The sequence below is a fragment of the Castor canadensis genome, chromosome 11, assembly GCF_047511655.1.
Source record: "Castor canadensis chromosome 11, mCasCan1.hap1v2, whole genome shotgun sequence".
Lineage (NCBI taxonomy): Eukaryota > Metazoa > Chordata > Mammalia > Rodentia > Castoridae > Castor > Castor canadensis.
The window spans coordinates 67,776,041-67,799,372 of NC_133396.1; the positions used below are offsets into that span (position 1 = coordinate 67,776,041).

The window sequence follows — 23,332 nt, forward strand, 5'->3', positions numbered from 1 at the left end:
AGGACACATGGTGAGACCATGGAGGAGGCAGAAAAGGTGTGCTGACATCTTAGGTAAGGGAGGGGAAGGCAGAGCCTGGAGGCATGACACACGCTTAAGGGATTAGCCATCACCTGTGTCTCTAGGTTGCTCCCATTGGTTGGTACTGGCATGTTTTCAGCAAAACGAAACCCCCACTCTCCGATCGCCGAATAAATCTGAGGCTTTGTCTCACCACAGAGGAAGGGAGCATGAGCTCTCCCAGAGCTGGAACCTCATTGAGGCCAGAATTGGCAAGGAGTGGCTTGCTTAACTCCATGACGGGGAAAGTTTTTCAGGAAGATAGGAGGAGATAGGTATGGGAAGCAGTGCAAGAAGTCTACTTACATGGGGAAGGAGGAGGTTTGGGAGAGGAATTCGCTGATTTAGAAACTGGTTTACAGGTTAATAGAATCTGCACAGGGGAACAGAAAGTACAGAGGAGGGTTTGATGCAGAGATAGGGAAAGGATTGGATGTAGGAAAGTTCCTTCCATTTACCAGCACACTCACAGAGATTGCATAGATCCCTTAAAATATTGGGATTGAAAGTGCCATTAAGTGGCCATTTGGAGGCATTGTCCAATGGATATTGGGGCCAAGCCTGATTACAGAGAAAAATGAGCTTTTGTGGCTTAAGATCAGGCATTAGGTAGAGGAGCCCAAGTTTGGCCAGGAGACATCCCATTGGGGAGTCTGAGGGAATTTGGGATGGTCCAACTCCTATGGTGAAGGCCTGACCTGAGGAGAGATATAGCGGGTATCCCCGATATATCAGGTCCTCAGGAAAGAGAGACAGAAATGTGGAAAACAACCCCCAGAAGGAACGTCTTCACTACCGGGGTGTCCACAGTCCCAAGTGGGGAACCCAGCTCCCGGGACGAGAGCAAGCTGCAACCCAGCACTAGGGTTTTTGAGGAAATGAGAGAGAGACCACAGCTCTGCGTGTGAGGAGGATTCACTGAGGGAGAGAGGACCTTAAGGGAAGATTGGCCGGTGGTGGATGGTGGTTGGAGGTGCACTGGGGTGGAGGAACTTCCCCGTGAGCTAGAGAGAGAGTGGCGTTTTCTAGGATCGGGGGTCCCGGAAAAGCAGCTCAGATCCCGGAGGAAAGCCGGGAGAGCAAGGTCAGTGCCGGGAACTCAACCAGATCCTAGGTTTTGGCACCAAATGTTAGGAAAAATGCCGCTCTCAAAGAAAACTCACGTCCATAGAACAAAGTTTAACAACAGGCCCAAACTGCCAGGCTGGCCAGGTAAAAGATGGCACAGCCCCGAGCCTGGGCAAGCAGTGGCTTTTATAGAAGGGGGAGGGTAAGGAAGTTAGTAAAGGTGCAGTAGTCTCTGGTAGGGGTGGGGCTGTCTTAGAGTGTGGGAATTTGTTTAAGGGCAGGGCTGCCATTTTGGCTGATTCACAAAATGGTGACATTATTGTTCTATCACATATAAATTCCCTTAAGTAAAATATTGAATAATATGCTTGTGATAAACTGAGGGAATGGTTAACTGTATATCTATCCAGGTATGAATTAAGATAAAAGCATATATCTTCTGAGACAGATGGAGAATAAATAGAAAAACGACACTCAGATAATTCTTAATGGCAAAATGCTCTTCCACAAACCATATGCTGGAAAATATTTTTCAAGATACATCATCAAATATTTTCAATGAATTTTCTTCCATCACATGAAGTAGTTTATTATACAGTCATGGGTTGATGATGATGGGGATATGATCTGAGAAATGTGTCATAGGCAAATTTGTCATTACATAGCACACAAGTATATCCCGAAGTAGGAAAATGAGCTGTACCTTCTGGGATATTGTCACACAGCTCTCTTGCTCTGGGCACATAGAGGTGCTCAATGAATGGGAATTACTATTGGTTTCTATGCCTGGGTCTGCTCAGTTTTGTCCAGGTATCTCTGTCCATGGACACAACTGTGAAGTATTCACTGTCTTTCCTGCTCTCAGTCTTCACTTGGATTTCCTTAGTGCAGTGACAGGTACTCCCCTTCCTGATATCTCTCAGAATGGAGCACATGTTGATCATTTTAAAGATTACACTGCTACAGTCTGAATGTGAGTGTCCACCCAAAGTCTGTATGTTGAAATCCTAACCCCCAAGATGATGGCGTTAGAAGGTGAGGGCTTTAAGAAGTGATTAGGTCATGAGAGTGGGGCCCTCATGAATAGGATTGAATAAGATTATGCACTTGTACGGAGAGACCAAGCCAAGCATGGTGACTCAATCCTGTAATCCCAGTACTCTGGACGCTGAGGCAGGGGAATGAAGACTTCAAGGATCACCCAGGCTGCACAGAGAGTTCCAGGCCAGTCTAGGCCATGTAAAGAAACCCTGTCTTTAAGAAAGAAAGAGGTTCCAGAGCAACTCCCTACTCCTTCTACCATGTGAGGACACAGTAAGACTGTGCCATCTATGAACCAGACGCACATCCTCACTAGATACTGAATCTACCAGTGCTTTGATCTTGGACTTCCCAACCTCCAGAACTGTGAGAACAAAATTTCTGTTGTTTTTAACCTATTCACTTTATGGTATTCTGTTCAGCAGCCCAAATGGACTTTTATCCCTCCTTTCATACAGCATAGTGTTCTGGTATATATTACTCAATTCAGTTTTGCCAAAGGAAAGGTAGTGTTCCTTTGTAAAACAATCTTAGGCATCAATACGTACCTACAGAGGCTGTAGTTAGAGATCTCAACTCTTTAAGCTCAACTGGATGCTAATCATAGGGCAATGTAAATGCAGAATGGGATGAAGAGGTCAAAAAGGCTCAGGTAAGCTCAAGGCTGCCTCTGAGGGCCAGTGGGCTGGGGCTGCAGGGGACCTAGCAAAAACAGACTGCAAGTGTGAGAACTAATAAATGGGCAATGCAAGATAGTAACAACAATTGGGACCAAGTTTCAGACATGGTGTCCCAAACCAGGAAGTGAGGGAGTCAATATCTTAGAGAGTTCAGGTAGTTTCTAGGCAGAATAAGAAGAATTTGAATGGAGTCGATGAAGGATTTGGCTGATAGATGAACACCCAAGTCACCTTCATTCTGTTCCTGGCAGAGACAAGAGAAGGTCCTTCCTTCAGTACTGGCCATTTTATTGTTATTGAAAAGCATGGGCAGTGAAAATTGAATTGTGTCCCCCAAAGGGATATGTCTAAGCTCTAAGGCCCAATACCATAGAATGTTACCTTGGTTGGACATTGTGTTTTGGCAGACTTAATTAGTTAGGATGACATTGCAATGGAGTGGGACCTTCATCCAACATGACTAGTGTCCTGGTAAGAAAACCAAAGGAGAAGATGCTGTGTGACTAGAAGTTGTGCTGCAGCTGCAAACCGTGGACACCAATGATTGATGGCCTCAAAAATCCAAGAAGGGTCAGGAATGATTCTCACAGGTTTCAGAGGAAGCACGGCTCCTGACACGTCAATTTTGGACTTTTATTTGGTTTTGTTTTGATGATGCTGGGGAGTGAACAATCCAGGGCTGCATGCATGATAGTCAACACTCTACTTTTGAGCTATAACCTTAGCCCGCAATTTTGGACTGCTTTCTTCCAGAACTGAGACAGAATAAGTTTGAGCTGTTCAAGGTCATGTAGTTTATGTTGCTCTACCATGGCTGCCTTTGGAAACTAAGACTGTATCCCAGGATATATGTTGTTGATTGCCCATGTTAAGAGTGCCTTTGGAGCCTGTGAACCTCCAATGCAGACTCAGGTCTCTCCATGATTTCCATGGAGGTAACCTCCTGCTTTGGACATTCAAATTCTGCTACACCCAGCATGTCCACCCCCAGGATCTATCACTTTTCCTTAGGTGTTCCTATGTGATCATGACTGGAGACTGAGGCACATATGCCTGTTGCTCCTAGAACAAAGAGACCATTCCACTCTCAGAAAACCTGCCTGGGTACTGTGTCCCATCAGATTCTCCCTCAATCTCACAAACTCTCTTTTCATCCAACTCTCACACAGAGCCCATATGTATTAATATGTTTTCCCAAGGAGCAGAGGTTAAGTTCATGTTATAAATCACTCTCCCTCATTTCTAATATCTTGGCATGTATCCTTATGCATACAATGTTACGTATTCCCGGTAATGAATATTCTAACAATGAAGTGTGCCACCAGAATAAATTTTCTTCATTAATATTGAATATCTGAAGGCAGAACAGCTTAGGTCATTAAATGTATGCATAAAAATCTGTTCTTTTAAAGAGAATGGAACTTTAGCAGGAATGTATTTAACTGGCCTTGCACTGACGGACAAATGCTCCTTTCGAGAGGCTGAAATTCCATTTCGGGCAGCAATACTTAAGGGCTAGACAGTGGTTTCTACCACATTCTGATTAGAACAATTGGTCAAATTCAGCTTTTATAATGTATTTTTAGTTTTAATAATAGTGTGAATGACTTAGTTAAATGTTTAATGTTGCATTTCAATAAGACTTGAATAATCATTGCTTTAAATTAAGAACTATTGAAAAAAGAGAGGAAAGAAGAGACCAAATCCAAATTAAATAATGAAAAGGAAAAATGAACAAGTAAAAGCAAGCAAAAGAGTAAAAGGAAGAAATAAAGTGTAGAAAGTATAAGAAGGCCAATTTCTTTTTTCTTGATTTTTTTTATTATTGTTGTACTGGGGGCACATCATGACATTTACAAAAGGTCTTAATAATATATTATAGTTGAATTCTCCCCCTCCATCATCCTCCTTTATCCCCTCTCCCCCATTCCTGGAATAGTTTCTACATGTCTCATTTTTTCAATTTTCGTACATAAGTACATAATATTTTCATCCTATTCATCCTCCTCCATCCTTTCCTTATATCCTCTCCCCTCCCACTGGCATCAACCCCCAGACAGGAACTGTTTTACCTTTCTGTTCTCTGTTTTTGAAAAAAGACACTTTTGTTTGTTTAAGATAGCTATACAGGGGTTTTCATTGTGACATTTCCATGTATATATGTATTATAACCCGAATTGATTCATCCCCTCTATTTTTCTCTTTCTACCTTAGTCCTCTTCTTATGGTGGTTTCAAAAGGTTTAAAAATTCTGTATATATTCTTGTATAGAAAGCACATCAACCACACTCACCTTCTTCACACATTGCTTTTACTCTTTGTCTCCTATAAGTGACCTCCCCTTAGCATGAACTGTTTTTCATAATATTGCTTGTATACTGAAGGCCAGTTTCTTATTGGGGAGAATTGTGATTCTGATCAAGACTGGTCCTTTTATCAACTGCAAAAATGTGTTAAAATTATTCTAAAATAAATGTGCCTGTCTTGCCATCAGAAGACCAATGCTGGTGTATTTTCATGCAGATCTGGGTGACTTGAGAAGCCATGGCCTTGTCAGTAGGTACAGAGCCTACTCTGCATATACACATGAAATTTTTTTTGTTCTTTGGTATTCTTCTTTTTGGGACCAAAGTAACATCTCAATTTGAGCACCAACCTCATGTAAATATATGACTTCCCTAAATCGTAGTTATGACCAATGGCAGATCCTGGGTATTGCTATTGGTAGGTTGCTGATTGCCTGGGCAGAGCCTGAAAGCAAAGGCTGACTGGGATCTCCTTGACCTCCTAGGAGCTGAGGTGACGTACATGAACATGACCGCCTACAACAAGGGCCGGCTGCAGTCCTCCTTCTGGATTGTGGACAAACAGCACGTGTATATCGGCAGTGCTGGTTTGGACTGGCGATCCCTAGGACAGGTAATCTTTCCACGTTGTCTAAACTCAAAGTTCTGTAGGCATCAAATCTTTTGCCTCCAGCAACCTCAAACCTTTTAGTTTAGCACTTTTTACTTTGATTTTATTTTTTGCAGTGCCAAGGATCAAATTCAGGACCTGTGCATGTAAAGCATGCTCCCTATGACTAAGCTACATTCCCAACCTCAGCATCTATTGTTTTTAACTGTGTAATTTTAAGAGTTTGCCTGATTAAATGTGAAATGCAAACCTTTCCTTTTCAGAATCATTTCACTAACCCAATAACAAAATGACTGCCATTGCTTTGATGCTTTTGTAATTCAGATGCTACTCTGGAAGTCTTCAGAGCAGGTTGGCATGCAATTTATGTTACTCAAGCATAAATCTCAGGATACTATCACATAATCCATGAGACAGGAAAATACACAAATCCAACATAGGATGGATTCATTTAAGTTATTCCTTTAATAAATCTTAAAATGAAGATGTTATCATCTTACTCTTTGCAAATGATTAGTTTTAAATCTCTTCAAAATACATTTAGACAGTCTTATAATTTTCATGTTTATTCTTGCAGAAATGATCTGTACAGGATTACAAAAATCACCATCTTTCTATTTGCCCATCAGGGGTGAAAATTTAGGAAGTCTGAGCAATCAGTGTGCATACTACAACCATGTTAGCACAGCTCTTGACATTGAGATCACTGACATTGAAATCACCCAGTGACTTACCTGGGCTTCAGTTTATCTCTTATGGGGAAGACAGCATTGAGGTACAGGTAGATCTCTGGCTGTGATTCTGTAAAGAAAGACAACATCACATTGGATAAAAGGATGCCCTGACAACCTGAACTACTGTCCTCCTGATCCCTGCCTCCCAAGTAGCTGGGATAACAGGCATGAGCCACCACTCTCAGTTCTCAATATTTGCATCTTTTAAGCCTAGTAATTTTGAGAAGAAAAATATATATTTTTATTCCATATGTTTCATGTCTGATGGACTTTTAAGCATGCCTATAAAAATATTGATTATAACAACATTGGCTTACTTTAGAAATAAGATAATAATAGTATAAAGCTTCTTTTGAGTATTTAGGGGAAACTATTCTAACTTATATCTCAGTTCATCCTTTGTCTTCTTCATACTTACAAAGAGCTAATTAATAAACATCTGCCCAGTAATTTTTAGTTGGATCTTCTATAATGAATACATAAACTTTGTTCTGTAAAAATATGGATTATATGTAAATTCTGCTGCTAAGTAGTTGCTAACATGTGCATCTTATGCTTATTTATCTTTAGAAAATGTACTTCCCCACCACCAAATTTTACTGCCTTTTTTATTAACTGTTATTGATAGCGTCTACAGTTTTGTGGATTCTATTTGCATGAGGTTTCAATGAGTAAGCTTTGATGACACTTTCTCCCAAATTTTTAAAGCAAGTTATCTGTATTTCCTTTTACTCCCCTTATACAGACTTACATACATTCGTATTGGTTTATCTTCTTGAAGATTATTACCTTTTTAGTGAATGTTCTTTGTTTTGGTAAAAAGGAAGTAAATGTTGAAAATGTTGATTCTTCACCTATTTGGTTATTTTGATATTATTACCTTTTGAAATGGATCATCATTGTGAAGCATGAAAATTTCCCAACTTTAAGCCAAGTAAATTCAGAGTAAAGGCAAGTTGAAATGGTCTCCTCTTAGGCAACTGAAGACTCACAGTCATCCTTTGATCTTTCCCTCTCACGCATTCCCAACAGTAGCAAAGTCAGAAAGCACTGTGGCCCATTTCTCTATTCCACACCCACTTCAGCTCCTTTCCTAAGGACCTATTGGCTCCAGGTGATTGCCCTAATGCTATTCTCAGCAGTAATTGGAGAATTGCAGCTTCTCCCTTATGCCATTGCATGGAACTTATCCCTAGAGACCCTTCAAGAAGAGATGTCACTCTGACCTAGTCATGTCTAAGTCACACAATGAGAGGAAAAATAAACAGAGTAGATGTTTTAGGTTTCTTTCTTCAACTTGAATATATAAACAAAGTTGAACTTTTAAAAACCCAAATGGATTAATATGGGTGTGGAGTAAATGTGAGGCAGGAATTTAAAAATTAACTTATTTTATGACTCACCATAAATTCACTGATGGGAAAACCCTGGAAAAGTGCTGAGCACGCCCAACACCCTTTTAAAGAGAAGGCAGGCAGAGAGCCATCCTCGCCAGCCTATCCACGGGGAGAGCAACCTTGGGCTGGCTGCATAAAGGCCACACATATACATTGGTAGGAGAGATTTAAGCCACCAGTAATTTCAAGCTATATGGGGCTTCCCATATGGACTTCTTTTGTAGAAATCTGTGTTCTTCTGTTGGTTGTAAATTTAATATTAGGTTACTCCTTGAAGGTCAGAGAATTGGGACAAGGCAGGCAAAAGAATCTTTTCTAAACTCTACAATTTATGTGCCAAGCACTGTGCTATTTGTTTTTTTTTTTCACTTATCATAATAACTCTCCATTAGATAGTTATTATGATATTATCTCTACCTTCCTTGGAAGGCAATATTGGAAAAATAAAACCAAAACATAATCCATTGTTGCCTTTCTCTTCTACAAAATAACAAAACAAGCTCTAACTTATTTTGAAACTAAGCATCTAGATATGATTCTTATAATCTTACATTGACAGGTAAGTTGGTGAACTCTTCATCTTTCATTTCATTCCTAGCAATTTGGGACTCCCATATACATCAACAGAACTCACCATTTTCACATTTTTCTGCTGCTTTGTCCCGTCCTGCAGGACACATCAGCGTGGGTAGCGAACCTAGAAGGGGAAGAATGAAGGGACAAGAGACACGAAGGAGACAGCAAGACAAGGGTTCTGATCAAGCTGCAAAATTTTATTGTTCACACAGGGGTATTTATGTGCTGAGGGAGTGAGGGGTACGACGAGGTGCAGGCTGGTTGGCTGGTTCTGCTATAGGACTTCTGATAGGGTGCACGTTCGCGCCGGCAGCAAGGTAAACTCCCGGAAGAGAAGCAGGGACGGCGCCATCTTGTGCTGGAGGTGGAGAAGTTGGGACAAACAACCGTGGGCAAGGTCAAGACAGAATGGCTCACAAAGGGAGCCTTGTCTCCGACATTTCCCCCTTATTATACAAACATGACCAGAATATGTCGGCTTATTGAGAAGGGATGACAGAGGCCCAGTTCCTCAGGGTGGAGATCATTTTGCTTTGTAAGCAAGCGTCCTTGCTAAGTTCTCAAGAGAATCTCCTCGGCATGTTTTTTGAGGAGGCGGATTTTTTAGTAGCATGCCAACCGCCATGCACCAGGGCATGTCATACAGAGGTCTTGGGTCTGGGGATCCTAGGATCCACCCTCCTGCAGTCTTACCTGCACCCTCGTTTAGAAAAGCCTTTATGATCACTCTCCCTGGGTGCTGCCTCCCCCAAGCAGAGGGGCCCAGTGGAGGAGGGCCCAATGGACGATGAATGGTCAAGAATGTTATATAAGAAGAGGGGGTGGCAGAGAGAAAATTTGGAAACCCAGATGGAGCATTTAGCGAGTTCTTATTGAAAGGAGGGTCTCAGGAGCACGGTCTTCCATATCCAGACGATGATAATGGACCTGTATAGGCTTAGAGGCTAAGGTGTTAATTTGTTCTTTAATGAATTGTATCAGCCTGTTTATAATGCAGGGCCCTATGATCACAATTAAAAGTAGACCTAGCAAGGGGCCTAATAGTGGAAGAAGGTAGGGTAGAATTCCATTAAGTCCAGTCCAGAGGGGGTTTTCAAATAGCTCCCTTCGTCTCTTTTCTAAATCTTCTTGAAGCTGTTTAATTTTGGTGCGTACTATGCCTGATTTATTGGCATAAAAGCAGCATCTTTCTCCTAAGGCCAAGCAGATACCTCCCTGGTTGGCTGTTAGCAGGTCTAAGCCTCGCCTGTTCTGAAGGACTACTTCTGCCAGGGAGTCTATTTGGTCCTGTAAATCCTTAATGGTTCCAGATAGAGTTTGTACATCATTTATAAGTTGTTGAGATAGGCAACGGTAAGAGTGTATAGCCGTGCCTAAGCCAGCTGTACCTGTGCCTATAGCTGCTGTTATTCCAAGGCTGGCAAGGAGCGGCAAGGCTTGTATTGCCCATTTATGTCTTTTAATTAAGGTGTCTAAGCTAGGAATGGGCAAAGGTTCATCTCCTGAAATAACAGTAATGTCTGGGAGTAATAAGGCAACAACACAGCCACCAGTCCAATTTGCTGGAAGCCTGGGGAAGGCTGAGTTTCCTCCACACAAAAAAACTGTACCGTTGCGGGGACAAAGAACTGGGGTGGGTGAGGAATAATTTAGAACTGATGAGCAATTTCCAAAAGAACTAACCCCAACGTCAATATCATAAGAATTATTTTGCATCCTGCCTTGAAGGCATACTGTAGATGCATCCATAGGCTGTACTTTAAAGGGAAGTCCAGATTGGCAGGTATCCTGATTATTTATGGTGGAGTTGACAGGTATTGCCATGGGCATTACTGCTCCTGTGGTCATGCAAAGCCAGCAATCCTTAACAAGGGTGGGGTTGGAAGTGTTAAGCAAGGAGAAGGTACTTCCCAAAATATCTAATGTATTGGGATCTAAATCTGGAATCTGAGATTTAGGCAACATTAAGGGGTGATATGTGAGTTCAGGGATTTGGGGTTTTAAAAGCTCAATCACTTGAAGATGTTTGACAGCATCCGTGGGTCCTCCACTGTCAGAGACCCCTGTAGGGGCCTTAAGGGGCCAGCAGGAGGGTTTGCCAGCGCTGCCCTCACATCCAGCCAATTTGCCGGAGAGGTGAATGGTATATTGGGTTTGGCCGAGAAAGCCGGGTATCTGCACGACAGAGTCGGCGCTACCTCCCCCTATGACCCCTTGTTCAGAGCCAGCAATAAGAATGGCCTCAAAAAACTGTTGTCCATTTTTGCCGCGGCAGAGAGAGGCTTGGGCATAGCAAGAGCTATGCACTGCCGAAGTGTGGTGACAGGTAGCTGAACAATTTTTAATTTCTTTTGAAGCGGTGGAGACTTTTGGTTTATTAACACATACCCAAGAAGGCTGCCAAAATCCCCCAGTGTATGAGTTTTGCTCTGTACGCTGATAAGCCACCTTAGTTATGCAATCCACGGTCAGGGCATAGCTGGTGGGGGCTGTGGACAAGTGTCCTCCCCTGCATTCACAGGGGGCACCAAAAAGCTCTTGAGCAGCTAAGCCAGGGTCCTGAAATCCTCCATCAGCAAACCTGTTTAGCAGGAGTGTCGCAAGTAGAATCTTCATCCAGCGTGTGAACAGCATCTGTAAGAGAAGATAATGCATCCTCAGGGAGAGGGTCTTTCTCCCTGGGTTTTGTTAAGTCATTAACCTGTTTTATTAGGCATTCTGGTAACCATCTAGGGGCAGCCTGTTCTTGATCCAAAACACAAGCTGAGCCTCGGCCCCAAATGAGGACAAGATCTGGGCCTTTCCATTTATACGTAAGAGGATCGCGCCACATGATGGGTGGGCGTTCAGTGTTAGACAAGGGGTGCCAGTGTCTGTCCGCGGCCGAGTGGCCGTCGCTGTCTAGGGTGAGAAAGTTGAGGGTAAATAATGTATGGTTTAGGCGATCTCTGGGAGTGGTAAAGGCAAGGGTAGAGGCTTTAAGACGGGTCAGCCAAGTTTTCAGAGTGAGGTGGGCACGTTCTATGATGCCCTGACCCTGGGGATTATAAGGAATCCCAGTAGTATGGGAAATTTGTAGAGTAGAACAGAACTGTTTAAACTTAGAACTAGTATATGCAGGGCCATTATCTGTCTTAATGTGTGTAGGTTTACCCATAACGGTGAAGGCTGAAACAAGATGAGAATGGGCATCTTTGGTAGCTTCCCCAGAGTGTGGAGATGCAAAAATAAAGCCACTGAAGGTATCTATAGTAACATGTATATATTTGGTTTTTCCGAATTCGGGAAAATGAGTAACATCCATTTGCCACACCTGGTTGGGTAGTAATCCTCGGGGATTGACTCCCAAATGTTGAATGGGAAGGGAGACAGTGCAGGCAGGGCATGCCTTAACTATCTCTCGTGCCTGCTGTCTGGTAATTTTACAAAACAATCGAAGGCTTTGGGAATTTAGATGGTGAAGAGTGTGTAACTCAGTGGCTCTTTGGATGGAGCTGGCAAAGATTGGAAAGATAGAGCGCGTAGCTGCATCAGCTTGGGCGTTTCCCTGTGTAAGGGGACCGGGAAGGTCAGAGTGTGCTCTGATATGGCCTAAGAAAAATGGGTGGCGTCTGGTCTGGATTAGCTGTTGAAGCTGATGAAACAGAAAGGCCACATTGGAAGAGGCCTTAATGGCGGGTGAAATCTCAACTGCCTGTGCGACATATTTTTGACAAAGACTAGGGCTGTTGGCCATACCTTGGGGAAGTACCTTCCATTGAAATCTCTGCATAGGACCCTAAAAATTGATGCGAGGGAGACTAAAGGCAAAATAGGGTCTATCCTCAGGATGTAAAGGGATGGTGAAAAAGCAATCTTTTAAGTCAATAACCATTTTATAATGGTCTTTGGGGATAGCTACTGGTGTAGGAATACCTGGCTGTAGTGCTCCCATGGGGCGCATGACTCTATTGATGGCGCGCAAATCTTGTAAAAGGCGCCATTTGCCTGATTTTTTTTTTGATAACAAAAATAGGAGTATTCCATGGTGAGGCTGAGGGCTCTACGTGGTCGGCTGCTAGCTGTTCCTGTACTAACATGGAAGCAGCCTTTAATTTTTCTTGGGTAAGGGGCCACTGATCCACCCACACAGGAATTTGAGTTTCCCAAATAATTTTATCTGCATGGGGTACAGGAGGGTCAGGGGCCGACACTAAAAATCCAAATACCCAAGCCCCTGTGTATTGGTTTTTTGTGTGGCTAGTATGGGTTTAGTTATTCCTTGTCTCTGTTTACCAAGGCCTGTGCCTGGGACAAAGTCCATACGGAGCATTTGATGGGTAACTATGGAGTTAGGGCTGGCCAAAATAACTTCCATCTGGCTTAGGATATCTCGGCCCCATAAGTTAACTGGGAGACCAGGGATAACAAAGGGAGTGACAGTTCCTTTGTTGCCTTCCCTATCAGACCAGTGAAGAACCTTAGAACTGACTAGGGGGTTTTTTGATTGTCCTATTCCTTTGAGGTCAGTTAAGGATGGGGTGAGGGGCCAGCCCGGGGGCCAATGTTGTTGGGATATAATGGTGGCATCGGCCCCGGTATCTAAAACTCCTTGAAACTCTTTTCCTTCAATAACTAGGGTAAGGGAGGGCCTTTCCTGAGAGATGGGTTGTACCCAGTAGATATCAGAGGACCCCAAGGAGGCAGTCACCCGTGGTAGGCTCTGGGCAGTGGAGGTGCCTCCTGAGTGTAGGGGGAGGAGAAGTAATTGTGTAAGCCTTGTTCCTGCTGGAATGGCTGCAACCCCATTAATAGCTGTGGCTAATATTTGTATCTCTCCAGTAAAATCATTATCAACAATGCCAGGGAAGACTTGTGTACACCCTGTAAGGTGGTGGAGGCTCTTCCAAGAATAAGAGCACACATGTGAGATGGAGGGGGACCCACAACTCCAGTGGGTATTATCTGGGGTCCCTGCATTGAATCTAATATTGTATCGGTGGTGGCACAGAGGTCCAATCCTGCACTGCCTGGGGTGGCTCTTTGGAGGGAAGAGATAGTGGAGAAGGGTTTTGAGGAAGGTTGGGGGCTTGGGAAGGGACAAACCTTATTGCCCCTGGGTTTGTCCTGGGGGATATCGGGGCCAGGGGCTGGCCCCGCGAGTTTTCTGACAAGCGGGGAAAAATAGGCTGTCCAAGAGCATTAGTCTTAGACCTGCATTCATTAGCCCAGTGACGGCCCTTGCCGCAACGAGGGCAGAGAGTGGTGGGTGGTTTAGCCTCGGTTTGAGCCCCGATCTGGGGGGTTATTGCCTTTGGGCATTTACGTGCAAAATGGCCAGGCTGATTACAATTAAAGCAAGTCCGTGAGCCAGGGTTATGGAGAGCCTTGGTAAAGGCAGCACCTATGGCTAGGCCCATGGCATGGGCCGTACCTACCCCAGCACAAAGTCTAATAAAGTCAGAAAGTTCTCCTTTAGTCTTATGTGGTCGAAGAACATCCTGACAAGCTGGGTTGGCGTTTTCAAAGGCAAGATGTTTAACAAAGGCACTTTCGCTTTCGCTTGGACCAAGTAAGCGCTCTGCAGCTAAATTGAGCCAGGCAACAAAGTCACTATAAGGCTCATCGGGCCCTTGTCGAATTTTTGCCAAGGAGGTGGTAGCCGAGCCCTTTTGAGGGAGGCGTCTCCAAGCATGTAAGCCAGCTGTTTGAATTTGCGCCAAAAGCCCCGCAGGGAGACATGCTTGTCTAGAGTTGGTGTCATATGGCGCGTTACCCACTAATTTGGCATAGGTCCAGGATTTAGAAGAGGTTTTAGTCAGATTTTTTTGAGCAGTTTCCCGACAGTGCTCTTTAAAATCTGCATTCCATAGCAGGAAATCTCCAGCACTGAGAGTAGCTCGGGCTAGAAATTTCCAATCATTTGGAGTAAGCCATTGTGTGCTTTGATTTTCTAATAAAGCCAACGTATAAGGCGCAGTGGGACCATATTGAGCACAAGCCTTTTTAAGTTTTTCGAGAAAGCGTAGACTTAATTTTTTGTAGGCATTTTGGGTTTCATCCTGCCTAGAGGTGGGCTCCTCATCCTCTGAACCTTGTTTTTGTCCTGCTTCCTCTTGTTCCTCTCCTGCATTGTAGTGTTCCTCCTCGTCTGAGTCTGAGTCCCTATCATCATTTTCCCTATTCTCCGTATGGGAAAGCTCTGTCTCTGTTTGGCTGCGAGTGACCGGAAAGGCGAGAACAGCCCGATGGTGTGGCTTAGCTTTTATTTTAGACTGTTTTGGGCTGGGACGTGTAGATTCTGTGTCTAAAGCTAATGAGCGAAGTTCAAGGTCAAGAGACCTTAATTCTTTTAAAAGTTTAATTTGCTCTCGTCTGTGTTGGAGGGACTCGCGTAAGGGGGCTAAGTTAGGTAAGGGAAGCGGAGAGAAAATGTCTGGAGGGGCAGTAGGCCCTTGCAGGGCCGGAGCACAAAAGGCAGGAGGAGTGTATAAAGGGGGGTCCGTCAAGGACGGGTCTTGCTCTGAACAGTAACGGGCAGCTGTTTCCTCAAGGGTAGCCTGTTCTTCAGGAGTTAAGGCATCATCAGGGTTTAGGACTGGGTAGAGGTGGGTAATTTCTTTATCCTTTGGGTCCTGGGGTGGGGCAGGGTTATCAGATTTTGAGTTAGATTGTGAAGAATCTATATCAATAGAAACGGAAGAACACCTGGAAGGAGGGCGGGAAGCCGTCTGCATAGCATTTTGCCCGATTTTAACAAGTCTTAAGGTACCATTATCAAAGGGAGCACTTTTGAATATTTCATTAATCAAGTTCCAATAAGAAAAGGCAGTCACAGGGACTTTTTCGGGGCCAAAAGATTCATAATAGTCTTTTAAACAGTCTCCGACCTGGAGTCATCTCTTACCATCAATGGTTCCTTTGAGAGGAAACCAAGGACATAAATCTCCTATGTAACAAAAAAATGACCTCAAATCTTTTTTCCTAACACGTGCCCCTCGTGTCTTGAGGGCCTCCTTGAGGCCTGAAAGAAACAAATCATGTGACGACACTGCTTGTCCCATGGTGGGTCACTCACCGTTCGCCGTCCTCACTCTCCTCCTGGATCTGTCTCTCGGTTGCGTTAGCCGAGGCGATCGCGAACTCTGCTTGGCGCCAAGCCTTTCCAGAGGACGGTGTTCTCCCCACAATCACAGGAATAGCTACAGCCACGTTGGGTGCCAGATGTCCCGTCCTGCAGGACACATCAGCATGGGTAGCGAACCTAGAAGGGGAAGAATGAAGGGACAAGAGACACGAAGGAGACAGCAAGACAAGGGTTCTGATCAAGCTGCAAAATTTTATTGTTTACACAGGGGTATTTATGTGCTGAGGGAGTGAGGGGTACGATGAGGTGCAGGCTGATTGGCTGGTTCTGCTATAGGACTTCTGATAAGGTGCACGTTCGCACCGGCGGCAAGGTAAACTCCCGGAAGAGAAGCAGGGATGGCGCCATCTTGTGCTGGAGGTGGAGAAGTTGGGACAAACAACCGTGGGCAAGGTCAAGACAGAATGGCTCACAAAGGGAGCCTTGTCTCCGACATTGCTTAGCACAACTCTTAAAAGCTAAAGTAAAGCTCATTCCCACTCTCTTAGCAATCTTTCCTGTTTTTCTCCTGGAGAAGCCTATGTTCTTCTGTGAGGGTGGAGTGGAGACATAAACTTGGGGGCAGGGAAGGCTTAAAACTCTTTCACATGAACATTTGCATCTCATTAGCTTCCCTGCATCTGTAGGTCAACTACCCACCTACTCAGGACTCCTTTCTCATCAGCACCCACTCCATCCCCTCCTCTCCACACTTGTGCACATTCTTGTCCCCTGTCTGGTCCACCTGTTCTCCATCGTGCTCATATTTGGGGCCATGTTACCATACTTCATCATCTGTCTTAAATTAGTGTTCCTTTCAACTGTATTTAACTTATATGAGGTTTTTCTTCATCTTTCTCATTATAACATAAAACTTTACTCAGCAAGATCTATGCATGAAAACAGATTTTAACTTGATCAGAGTTGTGTGTGCTAACAATTACATGAAAAATTATAATAGTTTTCCAAGTATCAAATTCAACTTATATCATCAGCTTTATATTGTAGTTTTCCGGTGAAACCCATGAGAAATGATAAAACTAATAACAGGTTCAGAACATTGTGGATTTTCTCTAGTTTAGGTTGTCTTCTAAGCATATGAAGAATATGATTCAATTTCCATAATAACTCTTTCTTGTAAGTAATATTACTATCACTTTACTTTACAAAGGACAAAGGCAAGACACCAGTAAGCAACTTACCTGAGGTGACCTTCCAAGAAGTAGCAAGGCTAGAATTGAAACTTAGGACTTTTAGTACTAAACCCGTCACTCTTACTGTCAATAATGTTAAAAAAAGGAATTACATTTAGAAAAAAATCCTTTTATGACATTGCTGTGGTGCTTATAGACTTCTCACTCACCCTTTTCTTTAAGAAAAACTAAGAGAACAATTCATCAAGAAACATTTCACTAGCCCACCTCTTTCCAAATCCAAACCTATGATGGTTATAAAATGGCACCGACTCTTGCTCAGTATTGAGCTCTGGGAACTCACTTTATCTCTGGGTTGAATTTCAAAGACTAGGAAGCCCATGAGTGTTTGCTTCTGTATTCCTCACCTCCCACTGTCCCATCAGGAGCAACCTTAGAATCCTTGGTCATAGGGAGTCTTGTAGGAAGAAAGAGAACATCCCCACTGGCTTCCCACCCAGGAGGGGTCCAATTTGCTAATCTCAGGAGAGCCTCAAAACACAGTAGGGGAAAGGAAATGCAGTACTAAAGGGGCAAACAAAAGACTACCCTGTGGGAGCTGAAAGTGCACATCAGTATTCAAACCAAGGGGCTCTGGGGACACGATGCTGAAACAGGAAATACTGGGAAGGAAAATATGAAAATCGTGTTCTTAGAAAAAGTTACATTTATAGTTTTTTAAGAAACCCTTTTAGCTTGGAGTTGAAGGTGGAATTCAATAGATCCACAAGAACCTGGCAATTGTGGGGAGGGGAGATTTTAATTTTGTTTATTTTATTTTGTTTTTTAAAAAGGAGAAAATTTTAAATAGTGTACTTTAATTTAATTAGAACAAGCAAGAATAGGCCTATTTAAACCCTGCAAATGTGTACATATTTTAATCTTAGCCTACCTTTCCTGTGATGAGAATTAAAATGTATACATGAAAACAGAGCTGCTCTTGGGCACAGAAGCAGGGGACAGCAAAATATTGGTGATTACAATCCAGTTTAGCCACCTGTCCTGACCTCAGGTTACTTGGGTAAGGGGAGTAAACTGATCCATGGGGACCTCGTGCATGGTATCTTGAAACTCAAGCATTTAATCTTGGAAGTGCAAATGACATCAGAGAATAACCAGTATAGTGTTTTCTGAGGTGTGTTTTATGAAATACTATTTCAGTGAGATAGTCAGGGTCGTTCCCCGAGAAAAGTTCTCCATACTACCTAAGACTGAGAAACAGTCTTCACTGTGGATCCTTTAATATGATAATATGCTCTGAGTATCCTAGAGAGTGCAGAGGATGAAGCACTCATCAAACTTGGTTGATCATGAAATACTTTTCATGGCTAATTTTATGGATCAAGTGTTCCATGAAGCCCATTTATTTATACAAATCAGGTCTAAGCCAGTCTCTTCCTGTTTATAGATGGGAACACTGAGGTGGGGATAGACAGCTGTGAAGTCACTTGCTCTGTATAAAGTTAGTCCTGTGTAATTGCAGGGGTTCACATCCATGGATTCAAGCAACCTCAGGTGAAAAGTATGCACTTAAAAAATCACATCTGTGTTGATCATGTGCAGGTTTTTCCTTACTGTTTTCCCTAAACAATATAGTGTAGCAACTACTTACAAACCGCTTCCAGTGTATTTAGTGTTGTTAACAAAGTAGAGGTTATTAAAAGTACACAGGAGCATGTGTCTAGACCATACAAGCACCACAGTGTATTACACAAGGGACGTGAGCATCTGCAGATTTTGGCGTCCCTCAAGAATACTTCTCTATTGGTTCTATTTCTTTCTCTGGGGAACCCTGACTAATGTGGATGATGACTATGTGAACCAAAAGAAAGATGTGACAGGAGAGATCTGGTAGAGCAGGGTCACAGTGACTGAAGGGCAATGAGGAAGGAGCCAGAGGGAGCAGGCAGTGTTGGCTCCAGCACTAGCAGCTGTGCCACTCAGGAGGAGGCCAGCACTGTCGGCTTACAGCAGAAGCGTAGTTCTGATGGCCAGTGGGTAGTTGGAGAGGCAACAAAGAGACTGACCGAGATGGATGCTTTTGATGTAGCAGGTCAAGCTCCTTACTGAACCTGGCTGCTGATTTCATCAGGGCTGCTATTTCCAACAGCAATCATTTGGTGAGACACTGATGCAAGTTACACTCCCTCTGCTTCACCAAGACTTTCAGGTTTCCCTACGGGCTGAGGTGGTCACCTGACACCAATAATGATAAGGGGCACCAAGACTTAAGGTATCTTTAAGATCTTCTTCTTGTTCCCTTTTCTTTCAATTAAAAGAAAAAGGAGTGAGGTAGAATTGTGAAGACCCAATGTGTGTGCAGTGGGCAGGAGGTCACTGTTGTGCAGTCTATCCTGTCATCCTACTCAGTGCTAGCACAGGGCTCAGGTTTTTCTCAGAACTTAACGAATTTCCAAAGACATGCTTTAGTTCATAAGGAAGTGGTGCACTGGTAATGCAGGTAACTAACTAGTCATTAAAGCCACAATGAAAATGAAGCAAACAAAAAGCAATTCAACCACAAATACAACAAAGAATAATGAATATTCCTTAAGAAACATGTAATGAAGGAAAATAAATGATTAATTCATCCCCATTGAGTTAAAAGATTACCTGTGCTGCTGGAAAAAGATCATTTTTGTTTGCACATGCATTTTAAAATAGATGAGGGGTGAAAGTCCCTATAAAAATTACATATTAACAGACTGCATTTCAATAATAAAGCCATGCATATTCCCTACAATTTTTACAGTGATAATTTGGCAAATAATATTATTCAAAAGAAGCATAAATAAGAAATCCTTTTATCTAGTGGGAAGCATTCTTACAAAGCTAGTTTCATTGTTTCTACAGTAGTCTCAATTTATGCAGTTATATAAAAGTATCATTTGACCTCTTCCTAAGATAAGATTTAGTCAGTCGGGCATTCCCAAATGAAATTTATTTATTTATGAAAATTTTCCTTACCTCACATGTCCTTCCAGCCCTCACTTTGCAAATATAATCTAACTGGCATGGAAGCCTCATATGATGTATCTCAAGATCTATCCTGGTCACTTTTTTCCCTAGATAAGGTCCATTTGGCTAAAGTCCCTTTAAAAATACAATGCCCCAAGTCAAGTGTGATACTTCAAAAATAGCCTCCCTATGGGCTTTTGCCTCTAGCCAGACAGGCACTACTATTTTTGAAAAGAGAGACTGCATCTAGATTTTCTATTTTGCCAGGTGCAGTATTTTTGTTGGCTGTTTACTAAGTTCATTGTTCAGCAATTTTAACATATTGGTTTGAGTCAGAATTGAACCTGAATTTTTTTTCTAGCCCTTATAGTTATATGACCCCAAGTAAGTTATTTCACCTCCTGGAGTTTCCATTTGTTCAGCTCTACAATTGGCCTAATAATAATGACCTCATGCAGTTGCTAAGAGGACCAAATGGGATACTAAAATGTGCCTGACACTACCCCTGCAGCATGGAACTGCTCAATAAATTGGAGCCATTGTGTTGATGATAAGGAAACTTGATATGCTATCTAGGTCAATGGAACAGGAGGATGCCAAAGTGTTAGAGCTTATTTATTGTCTTTGGTAAAGATGTTATAAATCTCCCTAACTAGTACATGGCCTGGTTAACAGCACACTAAAGTGAACAGCGGCACCCAAAAGACATGGCCTGTGGCTGTGACACACTGAAGGAACATCTTTAATGTATTGCCATAGCGCTTTATTCTAGTTATTATCAATGGTGATACCTGGAAGGCAATTAACCAAATGTGCCAAAAGTGACACAAATCTGGGAGGCAGAGCCAAAGCCTTATAGAAACAAGGCTTGGGATTTTGGTGACAGAACCAGACCAATACTAACGAGAGGAGGTTGAACAGGAGTGTGGAAATAAATGAAGACTATTAAAATGAGAACAAGCAAAGGTTATACCAAGGAAATCAGCCCCACCATTTGAGTTGTGTAGAGACTCAAAGGAGGCAGGGGAGTAGGAAAAATTAGAGTGGAAAAAAAAGAAAATTTCATGTGGGTTTTAGATGGGGAGATTATATGTGAACTAAACTAGAAGCAAGGCAGCCTATGTAATCACCGAGGGGCGTATATTTGGCTTTCTCTGGTTGGTCCTGAATTGGAAGTGTATGCAAAACTGAAGGTAACTGGCAGTTATTGATCAAGCCCTGGCCACTTGGGGCCACTTGCTACAAAGGGTATTGTTGGCTCCCAAAAATGATTTTAGCAGTGAGATTCCTGGGCTAGTTTTGCCCGTTGTGATTAAGAGTTCTGATTTATATATATAGTCTAGTCTCGCTGGGGTTGGGAGCATGGCTCAACTGGTAGAACACCTGCCTAGCAGATGCAAGGCCCTGAATTCAAACCCCAGTACCACTGGAAACAAAATGTACATGTGTATGGTCTGGGTAGTTTCCACTTGTATATTCAGTCTCTTAGGGGATAACAATGCCCTGCTCTTAATCCCCCTCCTCCCTCTCCCACCTCCCATAAGCTGGTTTTCAAATCCTTTCTAAGTGCCAGGAACCCATATTGAGAACCAGAGTGGGTATCATCTACTCCAGTAGGTGCTCCCAGCACATATTAGATGCTTAAGAAATGTTACGGAATGAATGTATGAATTAACAAACTAGCGTATGCTTAGTTATAAATCTTGAAGTCATATCATATGAGAATGGAACTAAAGGTTAGACATTACAGAAGACAGGATTTGCATCAACATAAACAAGAGTTTTAGCTGCTGGGTACTGGTGGTTTACACCTGTAATCCCGGCTACTCAAGAGAGAGATCAGGAGGATGGCAGTTCGAAGCCAACCCAGCCAAATAGTTGAGACCTTATCTCAAAAAACCCTTCATAAAAAAAAAAAACAAGGCTGGTGGAGTGGCTCAAGGTGTAGGCCCTGAGTTCAAACCCTAGTACCACAAAATTTAAAAATAATAATGAAAAAAAAACCAAGAGTTTTCTGACCCCAAAGATGTCTAGCAGTGGACAGCCAAACCTATGAGGAAGTAGTTCCTGCATGCTCACCTCCCTGGAATCCACTGGAGGAACCGTTATGGGTCTGGAAGGGATTCAGCATGACTGGGCTCCATGTTTGAGGGCAGGAAAAGATGGCCAGAGGTAAGTAGCTGTACCTTTTTCATCAAAGCTAACCTCCTCCTCATCATCAACATTGTCTTGGGAACCACAGTGCTACTGTCACAGTCATGAGCCTGGCCATATACACTCACTCTTTATGCGGGACTTGGGTACAGAATAGTGACCTTTCTCCCAAAAGCCAACTGAACTACCAGTTAACAACTTAGTAACATTTCTGACATTGTCTTCATAACAGTTGAGAATATTCATTATGAAAATAATGCAGAAAATCCCACTTTAAACCATGGAGGAATTTTTTAAATAATATTAAGCTAAAATTCTAACAGGCAAAGCCTATTGAATACTACTACATGCATACACATTTTGTTTCCATCAACAGAAGTTTATTTAAAATGTTTCAGTAGATTTCTTTCCACTGCATTTATTTTAACAAATATTAACAAAGATTCATTTAGGCGAACTTAATGACCCCTTTTTTCTGACTTCCTGGCTTTCATATTTTAATTGGAAAAAATGAGATTGTATGTTTTTGATACAATGACTGCAAAAGCACCACTCCTAAACATCGTTCTGTGTGCTTCAAGTGTTACAGCCCAAGCATCCATTATTATAACTAGCTGTCACTTCCTGTCTTTATTGTCATTTTCACCAAAACCAACTCTTGTCATATTTTTTAAAACCTTTTCCAAAGATTTAATTTCCTCAGCAAACTATGCTCCATTGCCTGTACTGTTTTAATATGGCCTTCTAAATTCGCACTCACAAGCTACTAAAGTTACTTCTATGTTGTTTTCATCAAAGTTGAACATACCATACTTGGACGTTAAGAACTGTTTTAAAATACTCTTCAACTTCTGAACTGCCTACGGTGCTAGCTATGTTTGTTCTGGAAATGGTGGGTCTGAATTTTAGCCTCAGAAGCCTGTTGGAGAAATTAAGCTTCATAATAAGGCAAGATTTTTATTTTGGGGTGCTGGAAATTAAACCTAAGGTCTGAGGAATGCTAATCACATGCTGTGCCACTGAGCTACATCACTAGTCTCATGAAGCAATATTAAGATAAACCAAACAAAGGGATACAATATCAATAAGTGCATGATCTCTACACCTTAAGAATCTCCTGTAAACACAGATTCACATAATTTCCACAGTGTCCCTGTGAGATACATAGCACCGGTTTAAGAATCCTCATTTTACAGATCAGGACACTGTCTTCAAGAAGCTAATTAAGGAATGTCCTGGGATTATTCCATCTGTTAACATCACAGGTAGGACTTGAATTCAAACTTCTGATTTATACAACACTTTTTCACCATACTGTTTATCTTAATAATTTGCTGAATTGGTGACTTAAACATATTATAACACCCCACACAGATAATAATGCTGCAAAATTCTAAGCCTAGATACCTGAGTGCCTTCTATAACTGGAATACAATCAAGAGCCAAAATG

The 23,332-nt window shown here is 42.5% G+C and overlaps 1 protein-coding gene across 10 annotated transcripts in view; it reads left to right on the top strand.

The window, feature by feature from the left end:
• Window positions 1–23,332, top strand: part of Pld5 (phospholipase D family member 5) — a 404,115-nt gene that overhangs the window by 284,768 nt on the left and 96,015 nt on the right. For all 10 annotated transcript variants that reach the window (XM_074047195.1, XM_074047200.1, XM_074047198.1 and 7 more), the window contains one exon: window positions 5,641–5,768. In XM_074047195.1, the coding sequence (XP_073903296.1) occupies window positions 5,641–5,768 (128 nt within the window). The remainder of the gene's footprint in view (window positions 1–5,640; window positions 5,769–23,332) is intronic.